This window comes from Prionailurus viverrinus, chromosome B4, assembly GCF_022837055.1.
Source record: "Prionailurus viverrinus isolate Anna chromosome B4, UM_Priviv_1.0, whole genome shotgun sequence".
Lineage (NCBI taxonomy): Eukaryota > Metazoa > Chordata > Mammalia > Carnivora > Felidae > Prionailurus > Prionailurus viverrinus.
The window spans coordinates 97,610,142-97,632,100 of NC_062567.1; the positions used below are offsets into that span (position 1 = coordinate 97,610,142).

Consider the following 21,959-nt stretch of genomic DNA (forward strand, 5'->3'; position numbering starts at 1 on the left):
TGGCAGCTGAGTTCCAAGATTAAACTTCCAAAGGGAAAGAGGCAGGCAAAAACCATTGCCTTTTCTAACCTCGCCTTGTCTATCATATTGTGTTAAAAATGAGTCACTAGGTTGGCCTTTATTCAGAGGGAGGGGAATTAGTCTCCGTGTTTTGTTGGGAATGTCAAAGAATCTGTGGGCAAGTTCTAAAACTACTACATACAGATTTAGAAGTTATTCCATAACTGTTCTTCAATTCAGCCTATCTTCATTTATGGTTGATTAGCTTCCCCAGCCTGCTTAACAAAGAGGCCTTACCCTCTCCCACAGTGGAACTTGTCTTCTAAGACCACGTGAGGTGCTCAAGGCTATGATATAAATAAGCATGAATTCTTTCACCTAGTACATCCTCAGTTGATTTCTTCCCACTAAGTTTCTGCTTATGTTTTTGATGCCATACACAGCACAACCGCTGTAGCTTTTCAAAATAAGCAATACAGTATGTTAAAATAGGCTTTGGACAAGATGAAGATATGTTCATTGGTCATGCTGGTTTATTTTACCAATCTCACACCTTACCCCTGAAATTAAAGGTTAGATTGAGTCTTTGATAAAAGTTTCTGGGGAAATAGTGAAAATATTGTGTATAGTCTGGTGCCTCCTTTTCTACGTGAGCCAGCTGAATGTGTCAGGACACTGCAACATTCTTTGTAACTTATGCAGGATTGAAATGTTTGAGGAAATCACTTCAGTTTCCAGGGTTTAGTAAGTTACCATGTATCAGGTCAGAGTGGAGTCTAAAAAATGTCACACCAAGCCTCAGGTTCTGTAGTTGTCTGTAGGTAGCTGTTTGTAATGATCTTTAGACTTAGATGAATTAAATATTTCAGTGTTTGGTTTAACTGTGCCCACCACCCTAGGTCCTTGTGCCTTTCTGAGGAGCTTATTAGAATGGCTTCTATGGCCCTACCTCTAGAGTCTGCTTCTGTAGGGCCTGGGAATCTGCTTTTTAATACTCCTTGGTGATTCTAATGCAGGTTGTCTAAGGAGAATAACCACCAGCTAGAGTGGGGCGGACAGGTGGGTGGGGGATGCTGCCCGACCATCTCTCAAGAGCTGGAATCGGTTGCCAAGCAACCCTGACCAGGTTAAAAGAGATCTTCTCCAACAGCTGTGATGCAAACATTAGCCTAGTCGGTCAGCTGCATAACGGGGTGGACTCTAACCACTAAAGTACAGGTAGGGACCCAAGTGATTTTCCGCCAACTGAAATCACAGCAGCTCCTCCAAAATGTGAACAACACTGAGCACCTGAATCCAGCTGAAGTTTTATTTAAAATGTAAAAGAAACACTTCTTGACAATGCCGAGGAATAAAAAGCAAAGGGATACAGTGCTCTCTTCCCACTAGTCAGCCAGCCTATCCGTGTACGGGGCAACAGACAGTACGTAAGTGCCGGCAGGATTTCACAGTAGTTTAGTGTTAGATTATCTGTGCCTAGGCCATGTAGAGACTTTCCGTGTTTGATGTCAGCTCAGGGTCATGCCTTTACTGAGCATGAACAAGGGCTCCTGCTCCTTGACCATAGCCAAATCCCTTGGGCCCAAAGTTCTTTGCGTAGCATCCTAAAAAAGGAAAGAGAATTAGCAGAAGGTCCTTTAAGCTTTGCTAGCATTAAGACCCACAAAATGACAAACCCCTGTAAGTTTAAAAAAAAAAAATGGTTTGCCATGCCCAAAAAGAGTTCAACTTATTTAAGATATAAAATGAGCCACATAGCAAGTATCTGAGAGTTGCAAAGGTGAGTCCAAACATTCCGACCCACTGGAGTTACAAGCATACAAATCGGGCCGGGCAAGTTACGTGTTTGTCTGTTGTTACCTTCATACATTCATATACTTTGCTGGAAACATACAGTGTTTCAATGAGGTTTTTATCTTATTTGTCGGGGTAATTTTAAATGACAGTCAACTTTATTGTCTCAAGTTATCTCTGTTATCTGTGAGCATCTCTAGATCCTTTATTTTCAAATAGCGAGTGGCAATCCCTTGCTTTCCTTCCCGGTTCCTCTCCCCACTGTCACAGTACTTTCTTTTTCTTGTATGCTGGTGAAATTTCCTTAACCAGGGTGGGATATTCAGATGCACAGCAATAATGGAAATTAATTTTACCTTTACAATAGATTTCGCCTTCTTTCTCAGTCAGAGTTGTTGATTCAAGACTCTTGCCACACTTGGCACACCGGAAACAGTTTTTGTGCCAGGGCTGGAAGAGACAACTGAGTAAGTCTGAGAGGGTGGTTTCTTGCAGTACAGTGTAGACACTTTGGCAAGTGGCTCGCAAACGTCAACCCAACGCATACTCCTGACTGCTGTGCTTCAACTCCAACAAAAAGCCTGGAACTGGACCTCCCTGTGTCTACACAGGGTGTTGCCACCTACACCAGGGCTGGGTTCAAACTTCATTTACAGAAGACACGGGCTGTACCAGCCAAGGGCCATCTCCCCAAGAGCCGTCTCAGACCTCACCGCAAGCACAATGTGCTCCTTTAAACACTGCCTCTTTTATGGCTGAGAGCATTGCAGATGGAAGAGGTGAAGTGGTTAAGTAATTTGCTCAGAAGTACACCTCAGATTAGCATCAGGAGTCCCAACTCTGGTTTCCCACTACATGGAATAACCTGCAGAGTGCAGATTTAACAGTCGTCCTTTAACATCCTTGAGGAGCGCCCCTTATGAAAACAAGTTTCTTTCAAACATAGATGTGATTTGTCAAGTAAGGGCATCGCTTCAACAAGTTAATGATTCAGATGGAAATCTAAGAAAAATCTGAATCCAGGGCATTAATGTATTTATATAAGACAGCACGCCTGAAGGGGATGTGAGGGGGACGGGGGAGAAAGGGAGGAGAGAGGAGTCATTCACTGCTGCTAACTCAAGACAGCACTTTACCTTTCCAGCTCCGATTATCTTCTCAGCAGCATACACGGAATCCCCACATCGGGAACACTTCTCAGCACCTCCATACTTCTGAGCAAATTTAGAAGTGTTTGGATTTGTTGTAGGCCTATGAGGTTGAACACTTGAAGAAAGGGGGAAAAGCTAGGATTTACCGAAGGGCCCATTCTAATTAATAAGCCCACAAGACAGGCACAACCGAACTCTGGGACTTAACTGCTGTCTTGTCTCATGGCCAGAGGCCCTCACTGAACTACATCCAGGGGAAAGAAGAACTGTGTCTCAGGTGCTGGCCGGCTGGTACTTTAACCTATTTATGGGCTCATTACTGCCATAAACAGACGAAGCCCCAAACTTAAAAACCTGTCTCTGTGAGTCTAAACAGAATTCCTTGAATCCCCAGTGCTGGCCTCTATGAAACAATTAGGCTATGCTTTATAAAAATATACACTGGACATATTTTTACCCCATATTCATATCATTGTTCATATTACCACTGGAATCACAGAGAGTTTTTTACTTTACCAGAGTCTGAAAAATCACTGTTAGCCTAAGCAGTTAAAAGTTTCTGCAGATAGGTCAGTGGACTCAGGTAGAATTAAGAACGTTGAGCATTACTTACAGATTAATTTCCTAATATACGCTAAGTGGGGAAAAGTGTGAATTAACTACTTAGCTTCATGGAAAAATACTGTAGAAGGTTTGCCTATTACTGTATGATGTTTGCTTTTTCTGTGGATATTGTAATTTTTGTCACTTATTTTCAAGTCACTGGGTAACTCTCGCTTTCTTTAATTCCCCTTCAATATGTAGATGTACGTACAGTGCAGAACACCATTCTGGGCTTTGAGAAGATTTAAAGGCCCCTCTCAAACCTTGTAAGTCAGTCAAGCAGATAAGAGGGCAACAGCAGTTAGCTCAGCAAATGGTACAAGTGTCCCATTTTTCCTGTTGGAAAAAGTTTTCTTTCCTGACTCTAGTTTAAGTTACATACTTATAGAAAATAAAATGTTAGTTTAGAAATACTGCCTTTTCATAAAACAAAGGATTCAAACTCCTCCCCGGTATCTTCCATTTCTTCACCTCCAGTGTATCCATGTTTTAGTCATCTGTTTTCTGTACTTTCACATGAGGTGGCAAACATATAGCAGTTCTGGAGTCATGTTTGCTATGGCTGCTGGAAATTTCATTCTAAACAACAAATACCAATTCACAGTACTGATGCAAGCATTGGTGTTTCCAGTTGCCCCTAATGTACGAATATTTTTAAAAAACTGTACAACCTACTGTATGTACTTCCTTTGGAGAGTGATTTTTGATAGCTATTCACAATGATATCCAACATTTGGAGTTAGGAGTTTCCCCCCAAAAATGTCCAATATATTATGTTAACAAGAACTTAATGTAGATTATCTCCCACCTCCCTGCTAATGACATCGTGGGGTGTGTATAGTTGTTAACCTCACGAGAAATGAAGAAATAGGGGCTCCGACAGTAAATAACGTGAAGAGCTACAGAATTAGAAAATTGGTGAGTCTGAACTGACAGTTCTGCCTCAGTGAAATGTTCTGCCCACACAGTGCTGCCTCTCCGGGAGACTCCTGTGAAGATAATGTGGTCCCCATATGTTATATCGTTACCACATCCCACAAGGGTGCTCCAGACCACAGGTGCTCCCAGAGGTCAGTCATTAAGAGCAGAGAGGCTTCTGGAAAAGGAAGTCTCTACATCTGGCCCTAGTAGGTGGCCAGGCTAAAAAGGAGAAGAGGCAAGGGCACAGATCAACGGGCCAGCACAGAGGGCTGACCAGCTATTGGAGAAGATGGAGCAGCAGGAGGTAAAGAAGTGGGTCCACTGCCCTTTGTGACTTTAAAACTGTAGCCGCAATCACGGACTTAACTTTTGGGTTATGGATGAACGTGGTTTGAGGGGGGGTGGTGTGGAGGGAGGTATATAGATATGTGTGATTTGAAAGATTTGAAAGAAAATCTTAGAAAACGAGAAAGGATTTTAACAAGCTGGAAAAGGAGAGCAGAACAAGCACAATGAACTTCAACAAAGACCAAGGTAAGCTGGGCTCCTACAAGTGATGGCGCATAACAACGGACGAGCCAGCCCTTGTACAGCTGGTTGGCAAGGCACCATGGCTCGGAAACTCTGTGGAAAAAACCCAAAGAACAGACAGGTGGGCCTCAGTGCAGTGGAAAGAGCACAGGTTTGGGAGCCAAATGGGCATGCGTCAAATCCGGGCTGTGTCACTTACTTGTGTGACCTGAGCCTTAGTGTCCTGTCTATAAAATAGGGACAAGGTATCTAAACCCCCAGAGTTACTGTAAGGATTATGTAAAATGAACATAAATGTTCAGCAAACAGCAGGCACTCAAGTATTATTTCAAGCATACCATAATGCACCGTGCTAAGCTTTGGAGTTACACTAGGAGTTACATTAATTGCTGCAATTAGCTAGCAATGCGACTTTAGGAAATAGCTTAATATTTCATTGTCTACATTTGTTGAGTAAGATGGGAAACCCTACCCTGTAGGGCTGTCGTGAGGATTATGTGAGGTGATGTGTTAATATTGCAGGGTGTCCCGCTCATGGGGCATGATAAATGGTCTTGTCCAAGAAAAGACCACTTTATTGGAGTATCACACCAATTTTGGCCTCTTCGATATAAAACGGATGTGAAAAATGTGAAGTTCAAATGAGAGAATTAATCGGTCAAAAACAGGAATTAAGAGGAAATCCCAAATGAAGAAATTATGTAGCCTGAACATAAAATACTAAAGTTTAGCAGACTCAGTACCTTGCTATTTTGGCACTGGAACCTTTAAATTTTAATACTAATGTCTCAGCGAATCAAAAACAATTTCAATTTGAAGTAAGACTTTGTAAGTTCGAGAAAAGTAATTTCTTGGTGAAATATTCTTACATGGAAGGAGTGACTGAGAATTTTTCCTTGCTTAACTGCACATGAGAAATGTGTCTCATGATTCAGACATCACTTGATTTCATGACATCTGGTCTCCAAAACACTGTGAAATGGAAGTAAATGTAAACCATGTGCTTTTGAGAACATGAGTCCTTGATACACTGGAGCATGGCCCAAAATCAAGACTAGAAATCACTGGAATAATCAATAAGAATTCTATTAGGTCCCAAACTGTCCATTTCAAGCTTAAAGAATAGTCACTAGTTGATACATGAAAACCAAGAGTCCTTCTGTTTGCTTATTTTAAGCTAAAATCTGTCCCAGACTGCTATTTCACCAAGCAACATTAATTGTTATAACTCCGTTCTGAAGGTAAGAAACGTGGTCCTAACTCACCTCTCTGGCTTGATGCCCAGCCTCTCACCCCGGTCCATGTTGAGCGTGCCAGCGCCCTGGCCATAACCATAGCCTTTGGGCCCATACTTCTTTCCATAGCAGGATTTGCAGTAGATCTCTTCATCGTGAATTGCCACTGTGGTGCTATCTAAATTCTTCCTGCAAACCACTGAGGAGGAACGAGTGAGACCTTTAGAAACATGCCAGAGATGCCATTTCCCTAAGAGCAGTGGTGGCCCTGACACATGGTCTACAAATGGGAAAGGCACAGGCTCTCTCACGTTCCTATTTCCCCTGTGGTTTCCCAAAAGCCATGGGACAGCATCTGGACTGGGTCGGCTACAGCTGAGGACGATTTGCCTTTCTCCATGGATAGGAAGGGTGTTGTTTCAGAAATGTATCAGAATTTTAACATCCTGAAGCCTCAGGCTTTTCAATAGGCTTGGCCTCTCTGGCAGGACGGAGGGGTTTCAGAGAATTACACGGCTAGAATTACATGAACAAAAGGAACAAAACTAACGCTTGCTCCAACCCTCAGCACAGTCTTCCACCTCTTCACCCTAGTGGTGCCAAAGCACAACCTAACAAAGAGCAAAAGAGTGGCTGAGTGCCCTGTGGGGGCTGGCTCTGTAGCCCTCCCCTGAAGAGCACCCCCTGGCATAAAAACGGCTTTAACTCCAGAATTCCAGTTTTCCTCATGAGTCCGGAAGGGATAACCTATTATTCTTTCATCTCGCCACCGGCTTCTCCAGCAGTGATGAGTAGGTCTGAAAATCGCAAAGTGGTTTCAAGTCTGCATTTGTGTTTCCCTTCTGTCCCAAAGGAGAATGCATTCTTTCTTGATGGTTTTCTCGCCACAAGACATTTCCACGGATCCCACTTCATAAAACTGCCAAATGTCATCATGTTTTACCCAGACATTATTTCACTTTCTAAAACTTCAGTTAAGCTTGGAAAACACACACACACAAAACTGTGAGGGAACTTACTGGGCAGCTGGAAATCCGAAGTCAGTAGAAAGGGGGATTTTTCCTCCCTCCTACTTAAAAGGGTGGGGGAAGGGAAATAAAAGGAGGAAGAAAAGAAGGACATCAGGGAACGGCGACTGGCTGGTGTAAAACAGTTACAATTAGGAAGCTTCTATTAGACTAACACTTTCTCTGGTGGAACAGAATGACGTCATCTGCTCTGGAACCTTGCTGTTGAGGCTCAAGAACTGAAATGTGTTTGCTGAAAGACACAGGTAACCTAAAACCACACATTATAGGAGAATAAACACCCTTAATAGAAAAAATCAAAATACAAAAACTGTTTCAAAGACCACAGAGTTATTAAAGCAATTTTATGAAAATTTTACTGTATGACCATCCTTCCCTTCATCCTCATTCTCTATTCTCTACAGTAAAATTCTAAGTTTGCAAACTGTTCTGAATTATATCCTTAAAATTATATCCTTAGTCAGCAGAGACAGATACTAGGAAGTAACAGTAAAATTGCCAGTAAAGAAGTTGACATTGGGGAAACAGTGAGTTTATTATGGTGGAGAGACTATCCTGGCTTAACCTAGATGAAACTAATGTTTCATGAAACTAAGAACAATGTCTAAAGTATCTGTATTTCCCCTTTTGTTCATGTACTCTTGGTTTCAAACCTGCTGGAAAACAGATTCCTTAAAAAAAAAAAGTAACTTCTAAGAGAAGAAATGATGAAACCAGTTCCAAGAAATGGTAGCTATTATGGGGGCATACACAGTAAACATATGTTAGATTTTTATTCTTTAACTGCGACTTTCTGCTGTTTCTTGTTGCCTGCAAAGCAGTTAGACCATAAAAAGGTCCCAACATGTTGAATGCTGGTGCCTAGAGAGAAAAGGGCAACTAAAATTTGAGAGAGGTTTTTCTGGAGATTATTTCTTAACGTAACCCAACATATTTAATATATGCAGTTTCTAGCAATAATTGTCACTATATGGTACTATAGACACAGCAAGTATCTGCATGTACGGGGGGGGGGGGTCCTCATGTAACAATTCCTTCATCAAAGAAAATTTGTCCTTTGAATCAGAAGATGATGATTAACAAAGAGCTTTCCGAAGTGGCTTCTCTCCTGCTTGAAACTGAACACTTAGTTATCACTACAGTCTGCAGGGGGAGGGGCCCTGTGTCCGGTTCTGTTTCTCTTACTGTCCACTATGTACAGTCTTTCGAGCACAGACGTGTGTTTTATGTCCCTTTTCTTGTCTATATCAGACACTGATAATCTTCCATCTTTAAACAGTAATAATTCTCAACTTGCCTTGATGGCATTTTCACATCCTAAGCTCCTTTCCCTCCATTAGGATATCAATAACCCAGAAAAAACTGAATTTTCATGACCAGAAAAGATGGAAATGTAGCTTCTAGACATTTGATTTCAACCAGTAGTATGCCAAGAAACAAGCAAATAGGTTTCAAAGAGAAAGGCCCCTGCCAAAGAGAAAGCTGGGGTGGATGAGGAGGAGCAAACCGTTCATTCAGAAATGAGAGCCCAGCCCTTACAACACACCAGAAACTGTGCCAAGTGCCAGACTATAAACAGCACTGAGCTCTCAGTGAAGCAGGGGAATGGACGTGAGGACAAGTACAGTACAGCAAAGGCCCAGTGGAGGCTAAAAGCCGTGGGGACGTAGTACGGCCACATGCCACAGGTCAACCCTGCCGTCCTTGCTGCTAGGCTGAGCGTTCACGATGTCCAGGACAGATAGGCAGAAACCACCTAAGCTTCTAAAATCATCTCTGTGGGGCACCTGGGTGACTCAGTCGGTTGAGCATCCAACTCTTGATTTCAGCTCAGGTCATGATCTCACACTGCATTGGATCGAGTCCCGCCGACAGCATGGAGACTGCTTGGGATTCTCTCCTTCTCTCTCTCAGCACCACCCCCTGGCCCCACTCATGCTCTCTCTCAAAATAAATAAGTAAACATTAAAAAAAATATATTTGTTAACAAATCCACAATGTTTTTCCTTAAATAGGTAAACTGAAGCTTTTACATTCATTACAACCCATTCATTGTCGAAGATCGAGCCCTGGAAGATACTTACTGCACAGAAAGCAGCAGCGGTGGAAGCTTCTCCCATCACACTGCACCTCTTCTGCGTGGTACACGGTCCTCCCACACGCCCCGCACTTGTTTCCACCTCCCCACACGGGCATTCTGCAGGAATAAAGGACTCATTAGAATGTCCCCACACGAGACGAGATGCCTGCCAAGCTCCCGGGAGGGCTGTTTAAACCCCAGGGCCAGCTGCAGATTTTGTCTAAGAACTGCTCTAACCACGTCTTTAAAGCCCTGCGTTCCTCCAAAATCGCCTCGTCTCATCTTCCAAATTGCAGCTCTTTCCTTAGCAAACTCTGACTTGTCACGCGCAAGTTTTTTTTCCCTACAGGACAGAGGATCTGCATTCAGTAAAACAGTACAGGTCGCCAGGCACAAAACAAAACTATGCCACCAGAAGCATGATGAGGGTTGAGAAAGAAGTGTGGGAGTGGAAAGGCAAACACTGTCCGCCCCTGACACCCCCACCTTAAGGATGGGTTCTGAAAACTCAGCTGAAGAACATGCACCCGGGTGGAGGTCTTTATCATGTGTTCACTTCGTTGTAACACCGCCGATTTTTTTTTTTTTTAATGTTTGACAGAGAGACAGAGCATGAGCAGGGGAGGGGCAGAGAGAGAGGGAGACACAGAATCCGAAGCAGGCTCCAGGCTCTGAGCTGTCAGCACAGAGCCCGACGCGGGGCTCGAACTCACAGACTGCGAGATCATGACCTGAGGTGAAGTCAGACGTTCAACCGACTGAGCCACCCAGGCGCCCCTAACAACGCCGAATTCTTAACACAATCTACAAGAGCTCTGCCACTTTCGAGGGATGAACAGAGTGTTGTATTGCCTCGCGAGAACTAGTCTTATCTGTGTCTGCTGAAGTTAATGCAAGATGACGGTGTAAATAGTTGTGTCTGTGACTGGAAGAACCGTGTGTATGGAGCCCCGGCTGTAACCACAACAAACATCCATCGGGATGGCTACGATTTAGGTTTCTGTGCTTCACTAACCCCCAGCTCCTCTAGCCCAGCCGGTAGTAGTTTTTCCCCTCTTCGATAGGCCTGTCAGTCCATAGAGAATATACTACCAAGTTCCCTTCCCGGTGAAGTGAATTGTCTTTTGAGCACGTCTGCAGTTGGCCTGACTCTGGGGTAGTGCTCCAAGCTTAAATCCTGCTGTGATGTGGGGCCAACATGTTCTAACCTCTCTTCTCAATGAACTGGCCTACCTGGCCACGGTATCGAATGTCTACTTCTGAATGGCCAACGTACTCAGGTGCCTTAGCAGTACAGAAAGTTGTCCTTCAAGGATGGTGCCCTGCCCTGCCCCAAGTGGTGTCTAAAAACACAGTGAGAATTTCTTTCTCCTCCAGCCTCATTCTCACACTTCTCTTCTGTGAGTGGTATTTGTAGCCCTTGGTTGTTCAGTCTCCTTAGATGAGATGCACACCTCTCTAGGAAATAGCTGGATGAGAAAGTGGAGACCCCCTTGCTAACTCAGACTTGGCTAGCCTCATAAGGGAAAAGGAGGGCTGCTAAGCAAATAGACGAAGAATCTTCAATCCTTAAAATAAAAAGGAAGGCGGTCAATTCCCATCCTCCTGCCCAGCCTATAGCATTAAACGATCCAGAACCCAGTGACTTCCTTGACACTGAGATGAGGTCTTTCTAAAAGCAAGTTTTACAGAATCAATCAGTGTTGGGCACCTTTCTGGGATACAGCATTCTCTTGATCCTCTTGTAACACTTTCCCCCAGATGTTCTCCAGGCAAGTAACCATCTCTTTCTTAGTCCATGTGGGTTAGGAAGTACTTATTAAAATGTAGTCTCCTTGTGATGGTCCACCACATCTGGTACCAATTCAAGATGAAATGCAGGTGAGAGTTCAGAAACTTTATACAATTTTATGCCACAACAATCAAGAGCATGATCAGTGGACTCACCTTACTGAATAGCATAGAAGCAGAGAATCTGTGCTTGGAAATTAAACAAAAATGGTCCTTTACCAGATAGTGTGAGAAGTACTTGTTTAGAGGGTGTTGACCATACCCTCAACTCCGGGGCTGGGCGTGTGACTCGGTCATGACAATGAGGTCACTGCATCCCCCCCCCCCCCCCCCCCGCCTGCCACCATCACAGTGTCTGGTGTGGGAATGAGCACACGACCCTAAGGCAGTTCAGTGAAAGTTAAACCCAGGGCTATGTGGATGTAGGGGTGGAGCTGCTAGCAGCTGCCTAGCCACTGGAAGAAAGGAACTTAAGAATGAAGCTGGCCCAGAAGAAGAGAGATGGAGAGACTAGGTTTAGACACTTTTCAGCTGTGTCTTGTCTTATCCTATAGACATTACATGAGCCAGTACATTGCCTTTTCAAAGTCATTCTGAGATGGAGCTCCTGTTCCTTGAAAAACACACAGACCTGACTAATATGACTAGTTATCACCAAACTGTTGGTCTCAACTTGCAAAAAGCCTACTTCCTTATTCAGACAGGACCAAGGTGATTCTGAGGGTCCATGAAGGTAACAGGCTACTGTGAAGGCATCCACAGAGGATCAACAGCTAGCAGCAACGGGATAAATCCGCAAGCTTTCCTATAGTAGTTGCATAAATCTTTTATTCCCTTCCCTGGAGACAGGTGCTCCAATGTTTAAATCCACAGTGAAATTTGAGCCTGACTGTAAAACCTCAGACACAAAGCCTTGGCTCCAACAGCCTGCACTGGCTTGAGTCTAAAGTGCAATTAGTGATACTGACTTTGCCCCCCGGCTCCAAAGTTACCAGAGTTCTGGAATGTTCATGGATGCCACAGACATCTGCTGGAAGTACCCTTATGATTCTGGAGGAAACCTAAAACCCAACCCTGGCTTGTAGGTAATGACCTTACAATTAATTACTACCTAAAATTGGATCCCAGCATCAACAGCCCAGCTGGCTTCTAACATATTCTGTTATTGTCAAGGCATTTCTCATCCTATTAGAAACTATACTATTTAATATCAACCTAGTAGCTTATATTTTCCCACCTGTTTACTTTGGAGCTATCACCAATAAGGAACCAGATTTCTATGAAGACTAATGCCATCTTGGGTTATCTCTGAATACCATTTAAAAATACTTTTTTCAAAAACTAACTCATCACTTTGTTATTCCCTATTAAAGAGCAGCTTGGACTTTTCAACAGGGAAGGTCTTTCCTTTCTTTATGTAATTCACAGTTACTTAAATTCACTTATTGTAAGTCAAGTCTGATTTCTACGGCACAGGTCACACCAGCCAAATGTGTCATCTTTTCAGGAAATACCCATCTAAGTACTACAACATTCAGCTTACTATGTTAAAAGCTTTTTCCCCTCTAGGGTGGGGACCACATTTCTGTATTCCCCATACCATGTACCAGAGTGCTTGGCACCTATCAAAATAATGTCTGTTGTTTTAAAGAATTCTTCCTTTTTTAAATTGTACAATTCCCAATTCGATTTTATGTTTATCAAGACAAAGGTAGCACTGGTCTACTTCCCTTTGTCACATTTTTTGATTCTACATAAAATTTCCAAGTCATTAACTTTTCAAAATTTCCATCCAGTCTCAAGGCTTTCCTAAGGATTTCTGAATAACCCTCTCTGTGGTCCAAGCACATGGTGTAATAGAAAGAGCATCCTCACAAAGCTTCAGCTGGAGTAATCTTTATTTTTTTATGTTGGATACTGGGTAGTTGGGCGTTCCTTATATTATTCTCTACTTTGTATGTCTGAAATATTTCATAATGGAAAGAAGGGAGGGAAGGAGGAAGGTTGGTTTGGATAGATCTATTATTTAAGATGTTACTTAAGATGGTTGTGCAACCTTGGGCTTAGTTTTCTCATCTGTAAAATAGGGAAAGGCAGCCCTCTCTAACCAGTGGAGATACTGTGAAGATAAAAGGGGGTAAACAAATGCATTGGCAGCTGTCCAGTTAACTGTTTGCTTGAAAATGGAGGGGCATCTCCTAACTGTCCATCCTGCCAGGAGTACTCCAGTAGGAAAACCCACTGGCTGGCGCCTACAGAAGAACAGAGCTCAGAGCAAAAAACAGGGTAGAGAAAAAACTTAGCTGGTTAGTCACTCATAAACCTTCTTCTGGGATGTTAATACGCACTGCAGACAATGATAGTTCCATTTATGGTGACTAAGAAATGAAGTTCAAATTTACACTTTTGGGGTGAACCCCTGTGGACGTTCCCTGAATTTGGCAGGAGGAAGTGTGATGATCTTCCATTTCTGTCACTCTTGGCATTGCTTTGCACAGAAAAAAATTCTAAAGCTTCATGTTCCCTACAGGCCTTTGGCCGTACTACTCCACAACAGCTGACACTAATCACAGCAGACTGGATTTGCACTCCGCAGTCTGGGCTACGTGCCTCTCCCCAATCCTATGCATTAATTTACAGAATGGTGAGAGGAGAAAAGAAATCCCACTTTACACATATCTCGCCAAAGAGGCCAAACAGGCTTATTCTCGGTTTCTCAGTCCACTCTTTGTTTTTCAATGTCTGAAAGAGTTCTAATACTGGGGCACTGTGTTAGATTAAAAGGCTTGGTTTACATCTGAACACCTGTATGCGATTTCTCTTTGCTCCTTCTCCCCAGGCAAAGACACCACCCAGAATTTCATAAGACTTACCCCTAGGAGAAAATTACTGTCGTCTAAATCTGAGTCACTTGTGGTCAAGTTACCTCATTCTCCAGATAACCGGCAAGAACCGCAAAGTGGCCACACAGATCATTCTCACACTACCTGTTCTGCATTTGCCATCTTCTTTTAGGTTCTGAATGTCTTGAATCCATGAATCTAGACTCTACATGTCGCCACTCACAGTTTCAGTCACTCGCTCTGATAGCAAAGGTTTGGAATGAATCCGTCTATAAACCCGAATTCTAAATACTTCCAGAAGCTTTGACATTTTATTATTACATACAGGGTTTTCTTAGGACACTGGAACCTGGCTAGAATCCAATTTCCAGAAAGGGAGAATTCATTATAAACCAGTTTCATCTTGAGACACATGGAGAGGGGTCGCTAGTTAAAGAATATGTAAATTAGTAGCACTGTCCCGAATTACAATGATTTTTTAACAGAGCCAGAGTTTGAGAGTAGTAGTTAATTGGAAGTTAACGTGCCCATTCTAAAAATTTTTCCTTCTGCTTACCAAACAATCTGGTTAGCCTACTTCCCTTATCTAAGTGAATACCACTGAGCCAAGCACAGACTTTACATGTTAGTGATGAGCTACATGTTCCATTTGGCTCCTTCTACCAAAGCCACGACTTCAAGACAGCTCGGCCCAAGAGTCCATTAAAAGCATGGCTCTCGGAGTCAACACAGTCTCATTTCCCTCACATGTAAAAGGAGGATAATGTGCCTTTGTTACAGAGTTAAGAGAATAGGTTGAAGAAATGCTTATCGGAGGCAGTCTGTGTAGAACGATATACTCAACATACTCAAGAGATGATGTTTTGTTATCAGTTCTCACCTACACATCTCAGATAGCCATTCCTTCATTATACCCCTAATCCCCCTGCCTCTCCCCATCAGGGCAACTGACTTCCTGCCCTCCCTCATCCAGCTAAATCCGAATTCCTTTCCTGTATCTCAAGTAATTCTTCTAGGGTAAGGGCAGCTAATAACCACTGTACAATGCTTTACTGCATGGAGATTTCGTCTAAATGTATTAATTCCGCACTCTGTAAGCCACATCCTGGGTTAGGAACTGAGGCTAAAATAGCTGGTCCTAAGGAAGGGTGCCTGTTCCTCAGGAGGTCCTGCTTTGGTGCTAGCATGACATGAACAAAAGGCAATACGGTAGAAGCCATGACACAGAAGCAGGTAGAAAGGGATTCGGGAAGTCCGCAAGGTCTCAGGGATGGCAAAAACAGTTTCATCTCATAGATTTACTCACAGTGGGCTCCTGGAACCAGGTTCAAGATTCCGCATTAAAGACAACTGTGATTAATAACGTCTGCCACGGAAAATGCATTGCATGTGCCACCTCTAACATGTTCCTAGTATAAGAGAAAGAGCGTGGAGATAGAAGGCTGAAAGTCTGTTACTGGCTCTGTGATCTTGGCCAAGTTCTTTAACTTCGACATCCTCAGCTGCACCTTGGAAACGGATGAGAACGCTCGTCGGGTGGTTGGAGGATTTCACGAGATACCGTTTGTGAAGTACTGGCAAAGAGCCTGCGCTGCACAGACGCCGGCTTCCTCTTCCTTCAGCAGCGCTGCTGGGCCTGAATATGGCTACCAGAAGGTCGGCCGTTAGGTGACTTGCTGAGGTCAATGACCTCCAAACACCCAAAGCCCGGCTCAACCCACTCCTGTCCAACTCCAGAACCACAATCTCTTCCCCAAACTCCCATATCTGATTGAAGGGTTGAGACCATTCAGATCACCTGAGAATTATCAGTCCTTTGGTTACCAAATTACTTGTGCACAGGAACGCCTTCCTCTCTGACCAATCTTCAACCCTCCAGCTACCGGTTAGTGAGTGTCCTCTCTGTGCCTGGCTCATCCCCAAACTGCTACTTTCGACCAGAAAGCTCTCTGTCACTCCTCTCTGCTGCCCTAAGTCTATCCTCACTACAGAGAAATCCGTCCTTCTCTCCAGTAAGTTGTCCTGTGTTCACCTCAGCGCCACCATTACTTACTAATTCTATATCCTGTTTCCATTCATGTCTTCAACGTGGAGTACAGCAAAATCCTTGACACAGATTTCAGTACTACCTGCCAAGTCACATACTGTAATTAGAATGCAACTAGGCTATAGATTTGGTCACCGACCCCCAGCATCTGCCATCTCAATCCACAATCTGTGCGATCCACAAGATATTTAATTATTCAAATAATTTAATGTTGGTGTGATTTTTACATGGAGTCAGACGGAGATTTATACGCCAAAACTACTACTTATATGCCAAGTGATCTTAGGTTGGTTATTTGATCTGCTGGTTTTCTCATTTTAAAAAATGGAGGTAATGCTTATTTATATCATAAACTAGTTCTGAGATTAAAGAGTATATGGAAAGCATTTAGAATAGCGCTTGCCACGTGAAAGGTAACAATAATCACAAATACTCATGTAATACAAGCTCTTTGCCTGTATTACAGGCACAATGTTTATTTCACAAACGTTTCCATTAAATCCCCCGACGCTTACTACATGTGCCACTTATATTAAGTAGTTTACTTATGTTAACTTACTTAATCCTCCTAACAGCTAAGGTAGACATTATCATTATACCCATTTTATGGCTGGAGAAGCTGAGGTATAGAGATCAAGTGACTCATAACTGTGAAACCAAAGCAAAATTACCATTTCAATTGAAAAATGAACACCAATAAAATTCAAATGAACTACAGAGTTTGTTTCACTGATGTTTTGCTGAAACTAAACCACTGTTAGCAACACAAATATAGTAGTGACTTCTAGGCTCTGGCACAGGTTCTTTCCAAATTGGGCATTTCCTGTACTATGTGAAGACTGAATTCTCTCTTCACTTTTCTCTTTTAGAAGTACTATGAAGCCACCCTGAAACGTTCTCTCCTGTAGTGAACTGGGAAGGTATTTGGCCCTAATGTATTATATGGTATCTGTCCTCTTTTCATTAGTGAAGGACAATTAGTAGTTACTGTTGGCACAATGAGATAATAAAAAAGAGCAAGGAGAACTGATACCCTTTGCAAATGATTCACAATGTACTTGTTCCCCTGACTTGGTTCTTCCCTTGACTTACACAAAAACTTAAATTTTTTTTAATTTTTAATTTTTACTTTATTTTGAGAGAGAGGGCAAGCACGCATGTGAGCACGGGGGAGGTGCAGAGAGAGGGAGGGAGAGAGAGGATCCATAAGCAGGCTCCACACTCAGCATGGAGCCCAACTCAGGGTTTGATCTCACAACCCTGAGATCATGACCCGAGCTGAAAGAGTTGGACGTTTAACTGACTAAGCCACCCAGGCGCCCGCAAAACTTAAAATTTTTAACTATCAGAACTTGTGCCGGGTTCTTCCACAATCCAGTTTGAGAAAACTCCAAGTCAGGGTACTTAAACTGGGACCACAGATTCCTTGAAATAGCAGGGACTGATGAACTTGGTACCACGTACTTTATTTTATGCACTTAAAAACATTTTGAAAAGGAGTTCGGAAGCTTCACCAGACTGCCAGAAGGGTCCACCACACAATAACAGTTAAGTATCACAATTGTGGGTAATCAAGGCCCCAAGGGAGTCTAGAGATCCCCACCCAATAGAACCCCAAGGATGCCATGCAAATACCAGCCCAGGAAATAATATGGCACCTTGAGGAAACCAATGAATATCAGCAAAGGGAAGAAACCTGTCCTCATGGCAAGGCCTAATAGCTACTGGTAAGTCTACATCAGTGCCCTCCTGGAAGAGGCTTTCACTGATGACCATTTCCCTATATATTCAATAAAATTTACAATAGTGTCCAATTACAAGGAACCTCTCCCTGGCTGAGCTGGGCTTTGTACAAGGATCACAATCAACGTGCCTTATGACAACCCTGTTGTAGGTGCTGTTACATCCATTTTATTAGGTGAAGTAACTAAGACCAGACAGTAAAGATGCCCAAGGTCATCAAACCAATGGGTGCTAGTACTGGCATGTGACTTGGGGCATGGCTGGCTTTAGTCCTGTCGTTTTCACTAGGCCAGGACTCCTTCTCCATAGGAGGTTTGCTCTCCTCAGCTCTCCTGATTTACCTTATTTCTGGCAGAGAAGAACAATTAGACGTCCACATCTCCATGGCCATTTAGTAGCAATGTTGAGGCTGGACTGAGGCTTCTAAAGCTCATTTATTGCCACCCCCCTCTATTCTATGCCAACATTCTTGCTGTTTTGGTATAAAATGCAATTTTGCCAAAATCCAAGTTATTGCCAGTTTCATCAGATCTCCAATGAGTATTGCTTTCATCATAGTATTTAGCATATTGGTATTTGTGTCAATCAGTATTTGAATACATTTGGAGCAACCGTTAAAAATTTACAATCGAAACCTTAAGTCAAATTCGCTAATATTACCTACTGCCTGAGTTCAATTAAATATTTGTCCCCCACAATTGCAATCTTACTCCTTCCTTTCTTCATTCAATTAACCAATAGTGGCTCTGGTCCAACTGTGTTCAAGGCACGCAGGCAAGTACTGTGAGTCTCAAAGACTCGTGAGATGCAGATCTTGTCTCTTGTAGTTTTCACTCTAAAAGAGCAAAGAAAACTAGACACCAGAGTAGAAAGAACATTGAGAAATATTGATCAAGTACCAGCTGCAATCAACCTGAGACAGCAATGACCAAGGATAGTGAGGGCAGACCAGGGTGGACTTCATAAAATCACTTATGGTTTGGTACACAGTTTTGAAGTTATGTGATTCATTTAATCCATCGCCCATCTCTTTCCTGAAAAACCTGAGTCAAATTAGAGACAAATTTGTGATTGTCCTATTTGAATTCTTGTCATTTCATAAGTAGAGCTTTAAAACAGGTTAATTAGAAAAGAACCAATGACACCATTTTTACTGCCTGAGTTAAAAAAAAATTACTACCCCAAATTAAAATATTACCCATATTGAAAGCATATTAAAGGTGAAAATGTGCTTAATCTGCTGATGGCAAATAAAACAGGGACCACATTTTGGGTAACCATTAAACAAATATCCTTCAACAAACGTCCGGACTTGGGAGTGGGGGAGGAAGGTGAGTGTCTCCCGGCTTAGAAACCCCCTCCCCCAGGGACTGCCTACGTGGAGCTTTGGAACTCAGGATGTGATTTCAGGACCTGTTGCAGAATTTCACAACCAAGCATTCTTGCTTTCCCGTTTATACCTGAATCGTAGAAAGTTCCGGAAAAAGCTCGACCTGATGTTTCACTGCTGTTCTTTCAACATTTAAAGTTCAGTGCTTAGTGGGCAGAGACCACTAAACAATGGGGATGCCAGAAATCTGCACCGCAGCAGGGGAAGGATCCTGGGCTCGGCGGACTGTGGAAGCCCCCACCTCACTCCCAGGACTCCCAACCAGCCCCTGGTAAGGTCGCCCTCAGCGCAGCGAGGCAGAGGAGACCCCCTCCGGGCAGAGGAGACCCCGAGACTCGGAACCCACCCCACCCTCTTCTTGGAAAGAAAACCGGCTGCTGGAGGAGGGGGCCCAATGCTACCAAAAGGCGGAATAGCAGCAACGCGAAACTCTCGGCCCCGCCTCTCTCCCAAAGAAACCGGTGTGTGAAGCAACTGGTAGGGAGGTCACGCACGATTATTTATCTGCCCGAAGGGCCCGGGATCCAAGGACAGGGCCGCGGCTACGGGGAGCAGGGCAGGTGTGTGTGAAAGGGGGGTGGGGAAACCGGGGGGGGCAGGGGTGAGGAGAATGGCGGAGGGGAGGGCAAGTGGGGATCGAGATGGGGATATCGGAGATGGGGGGGGGGGCGCCGGCAGGACGTCCCGAGGAGCCCGGGAGGCTGTGGGAACCTTCCTCCCCCGGGGTGGGCGGAGGCGCCCCCACTGCAGTTACTCACTCGAGTCGGAGGCAGGACCACGCACCACCCGCGGCAAGGTCAGATCCCTGGGAAAGCTCCGCGAGTCCGCGAACAGCGACGAACCCAGAGCCCCCACCTTTTAAAGACTCCGTGATGGGCGTGGCCCTACGCGCCCCGCCCCGCCCCGCCCCGCCGCACCCGGCCGATTCCCGGACCCGCTCTGGACGGCCGGGGGAGTCTAGCGCGGGGGCTGCTTGCCGAGCGGCTTCAGGCGGGGGGCCGCGAGACAAAGGGCAGAATCCCGCCTCTTCCTGCTGTTTCCCGCCCGCCTGGCATCTTCCCACGTCCCGGGACCCTTCCGCCGGCCTTACCCCTCTCCCTCCTAACGGGATCCGGCAGTTTCCAGAAGTGATTAGCAGCTGGAAAAGGAGACTTTCTTACCCTTACAGAGGGACCGGGTCGCGAGACTGTCCCGTCGGGAAACAGCCCCCTCCACCCTGTGAGGTACCCTTCCCAAGGGGGGCACCAGGTCTCCTTCAGGAGGCCACAGTCCAAGGCCGCAAGTAGAAAATCCGCCAGATCGGGGGGTTTCCACCACCCGCTCCCTTGCCTTATCCTTATAAGTAAACTCAACGTGATTAACTTCCCCAGTGGACAAATAGTCTCTGGTCCGATTTCCAACCTCTGGGAATCTTCAACCTTCCTGTTCTTAAAGAGCAAAATATCTCATCTAGATCAAATAAATGACGTTACGAAAACGCCTCATTCCCCAAGTGTTTTTTGCATTTCCCACCACAAGGGCACGGTTGCACACACAGGGGGGAAGAAACATAAACCCAGCCAGAAACCAGGGCACCTAAGGGCCCAAAGATGCCAGTGACAATGCAGGGGACCTCATACTTGAGCTGCAGGATGATTTATTGTTTTAGATGAAAAGAAAAATAATGTCGGTTCTGTGCGGTTCACATCCTAGGCCTGCTGATGACCTCTGTGCCAGAAGCCATGATCCCTGAGAACTGTTATCTGGAACAGGGACCTCAAAAAAGGCTGTTACTGAAACTGTCCCTCAAACCACAAATGCAAGAGCTTGCTCTGGTCCAGAACTTCTCAACCTGAACACTTGACATTTGGGGCTGGCTGATTCTTTGCTCTGGGGGCCTGTGCTGTGCGTTGTAGGGCGCTTCCACCCGCTAGACGCCAATATCACCCTTCGCTCCACTTTGTAAGAGTCAAAAACACAATTTGACTTTGCCAAATGCCCTGTGGGGAAAGAGCAGAGGGCATTGGTTGAGAACCACCACCCTGGTATATATATGATATTACTATTGTTTTATTTCATATGCTGGGGCTAACCCAGGGTAAACTCATTATAATAGCAGCTTTACAGTCTCTGTCCACCAAGTACTGTGCAGAAACCTAGTGATGACTGACATCTCCTGATACTGTGGCCGGAGTCTGGAAGTATTCCTGCCTGCTGTGAGCTTTTCTAAATATGGTCAATCTGTGTTTTCATGGCATCAGCTAATGTAAAAGTGACATGACTCCTAGGGCAGACATGAAAATCCTGTCCTTGAGATTCTACACTCACTGTAGCTCTGTTGCTTACAATACTTACTTTGTCTTGCATAGATAGGTTTCTGTAAGTGTTTCTACTGAATGAAACGCTATGAACTTTTCTGCTGTACTGGTTTTCAGCAAACGATTGCTTTTTCTCCCCTACTCTTGGGTTCTTGATGCCTCCGGGACCTGACCTGTTTGCTTTCTGACAGGCTCATGTGGTCCCTAAATTTCACAGCCTCATCCTATCATTTGAAGTTGGGCTTACTTCTAACCTAAAAGTATTTCCACTATCTGTTCCTTTGTGTATTTGTCTCAGTGTATTTTACAGCAAGTTTGGGGATAATGTATAACATTTGATTTTAGATAAGTCTGTGTTTGTATTTAATTATCAACATTTTTTCAAAAGTATTTAATTTGCCTTTAAACATTTCTTTAAACTGTTGACGCTTTTTTGTTGTAAATGTTAAGGCAGTCTTTCAGATATTAGAGAGAATGGTGCAAGAAGAGAGTATGGGCTTTGTAA

At 44.1% G+C, this 21,959-nt stretch overlaps 2 protein-coding genes across 3 annotated transcripts in view; one reads left to right on the plus strand and one right to left on the minus strand.

The window, feature by feature from the left end:
• ZDHHC17 (zinc finger DHHC-type palmitoyltransferase 17) overlaps window positions 1-10,605 on the plus strand; it is a 105,131-nt gene extending 94,526 nt beyond the window's left edge. The window contains exon 18 of the mRNA XM_047866619.1: window positions 9,279-10,605. Coding sequence (XP_047722575.1) covers window positions 9,279-9,282 — 4 coding nt within the window. The 3' untranslated portion in view covers window positions 9,283-10,605. The remainder of the gene's footprint in view (window positions 1-9,278) is intronic.
• On the minus strand, window positions 1,291-20,433 carry CSRP2 (cysteine and glycine rich protein 2). Of its 2 annotated transcripts, none has more exons than XM_047866622.1 (6): window positions 20,318-20,433; window positions 9,348-9,460; window positions 6,266-6,434; window positions 2,931-3,060; window positions 2,151-2,244; window positions 1,291-1,604 (listed from the first exon to the last, which is right to left on the minus strand). In XM_047866622.1, exons 2-6 carry the CDS (start codon window positions 9,457-9,459, stop codon window positions 1,528-1,530), a joined length of 582 nt encoding a protein of 193 aa, XP_047722578.1. In that variant the 5' UTR covers window position 9,460; window positions 20,318-20,433; the 3' UTR covers window positions 1,291-1,527. The 2 variants fall into 2 exon arrangements, with proteins under 2 accessions (XP_047722578.1, XP_047722577.1); XM_047866621.1 differs by lacking the exon at window positions 20,318-20,433 and adding an exon at window positions 19,916-20,034.
• Window positions 20,434-21,959: the final 1,526 nt, after the last annotated feature.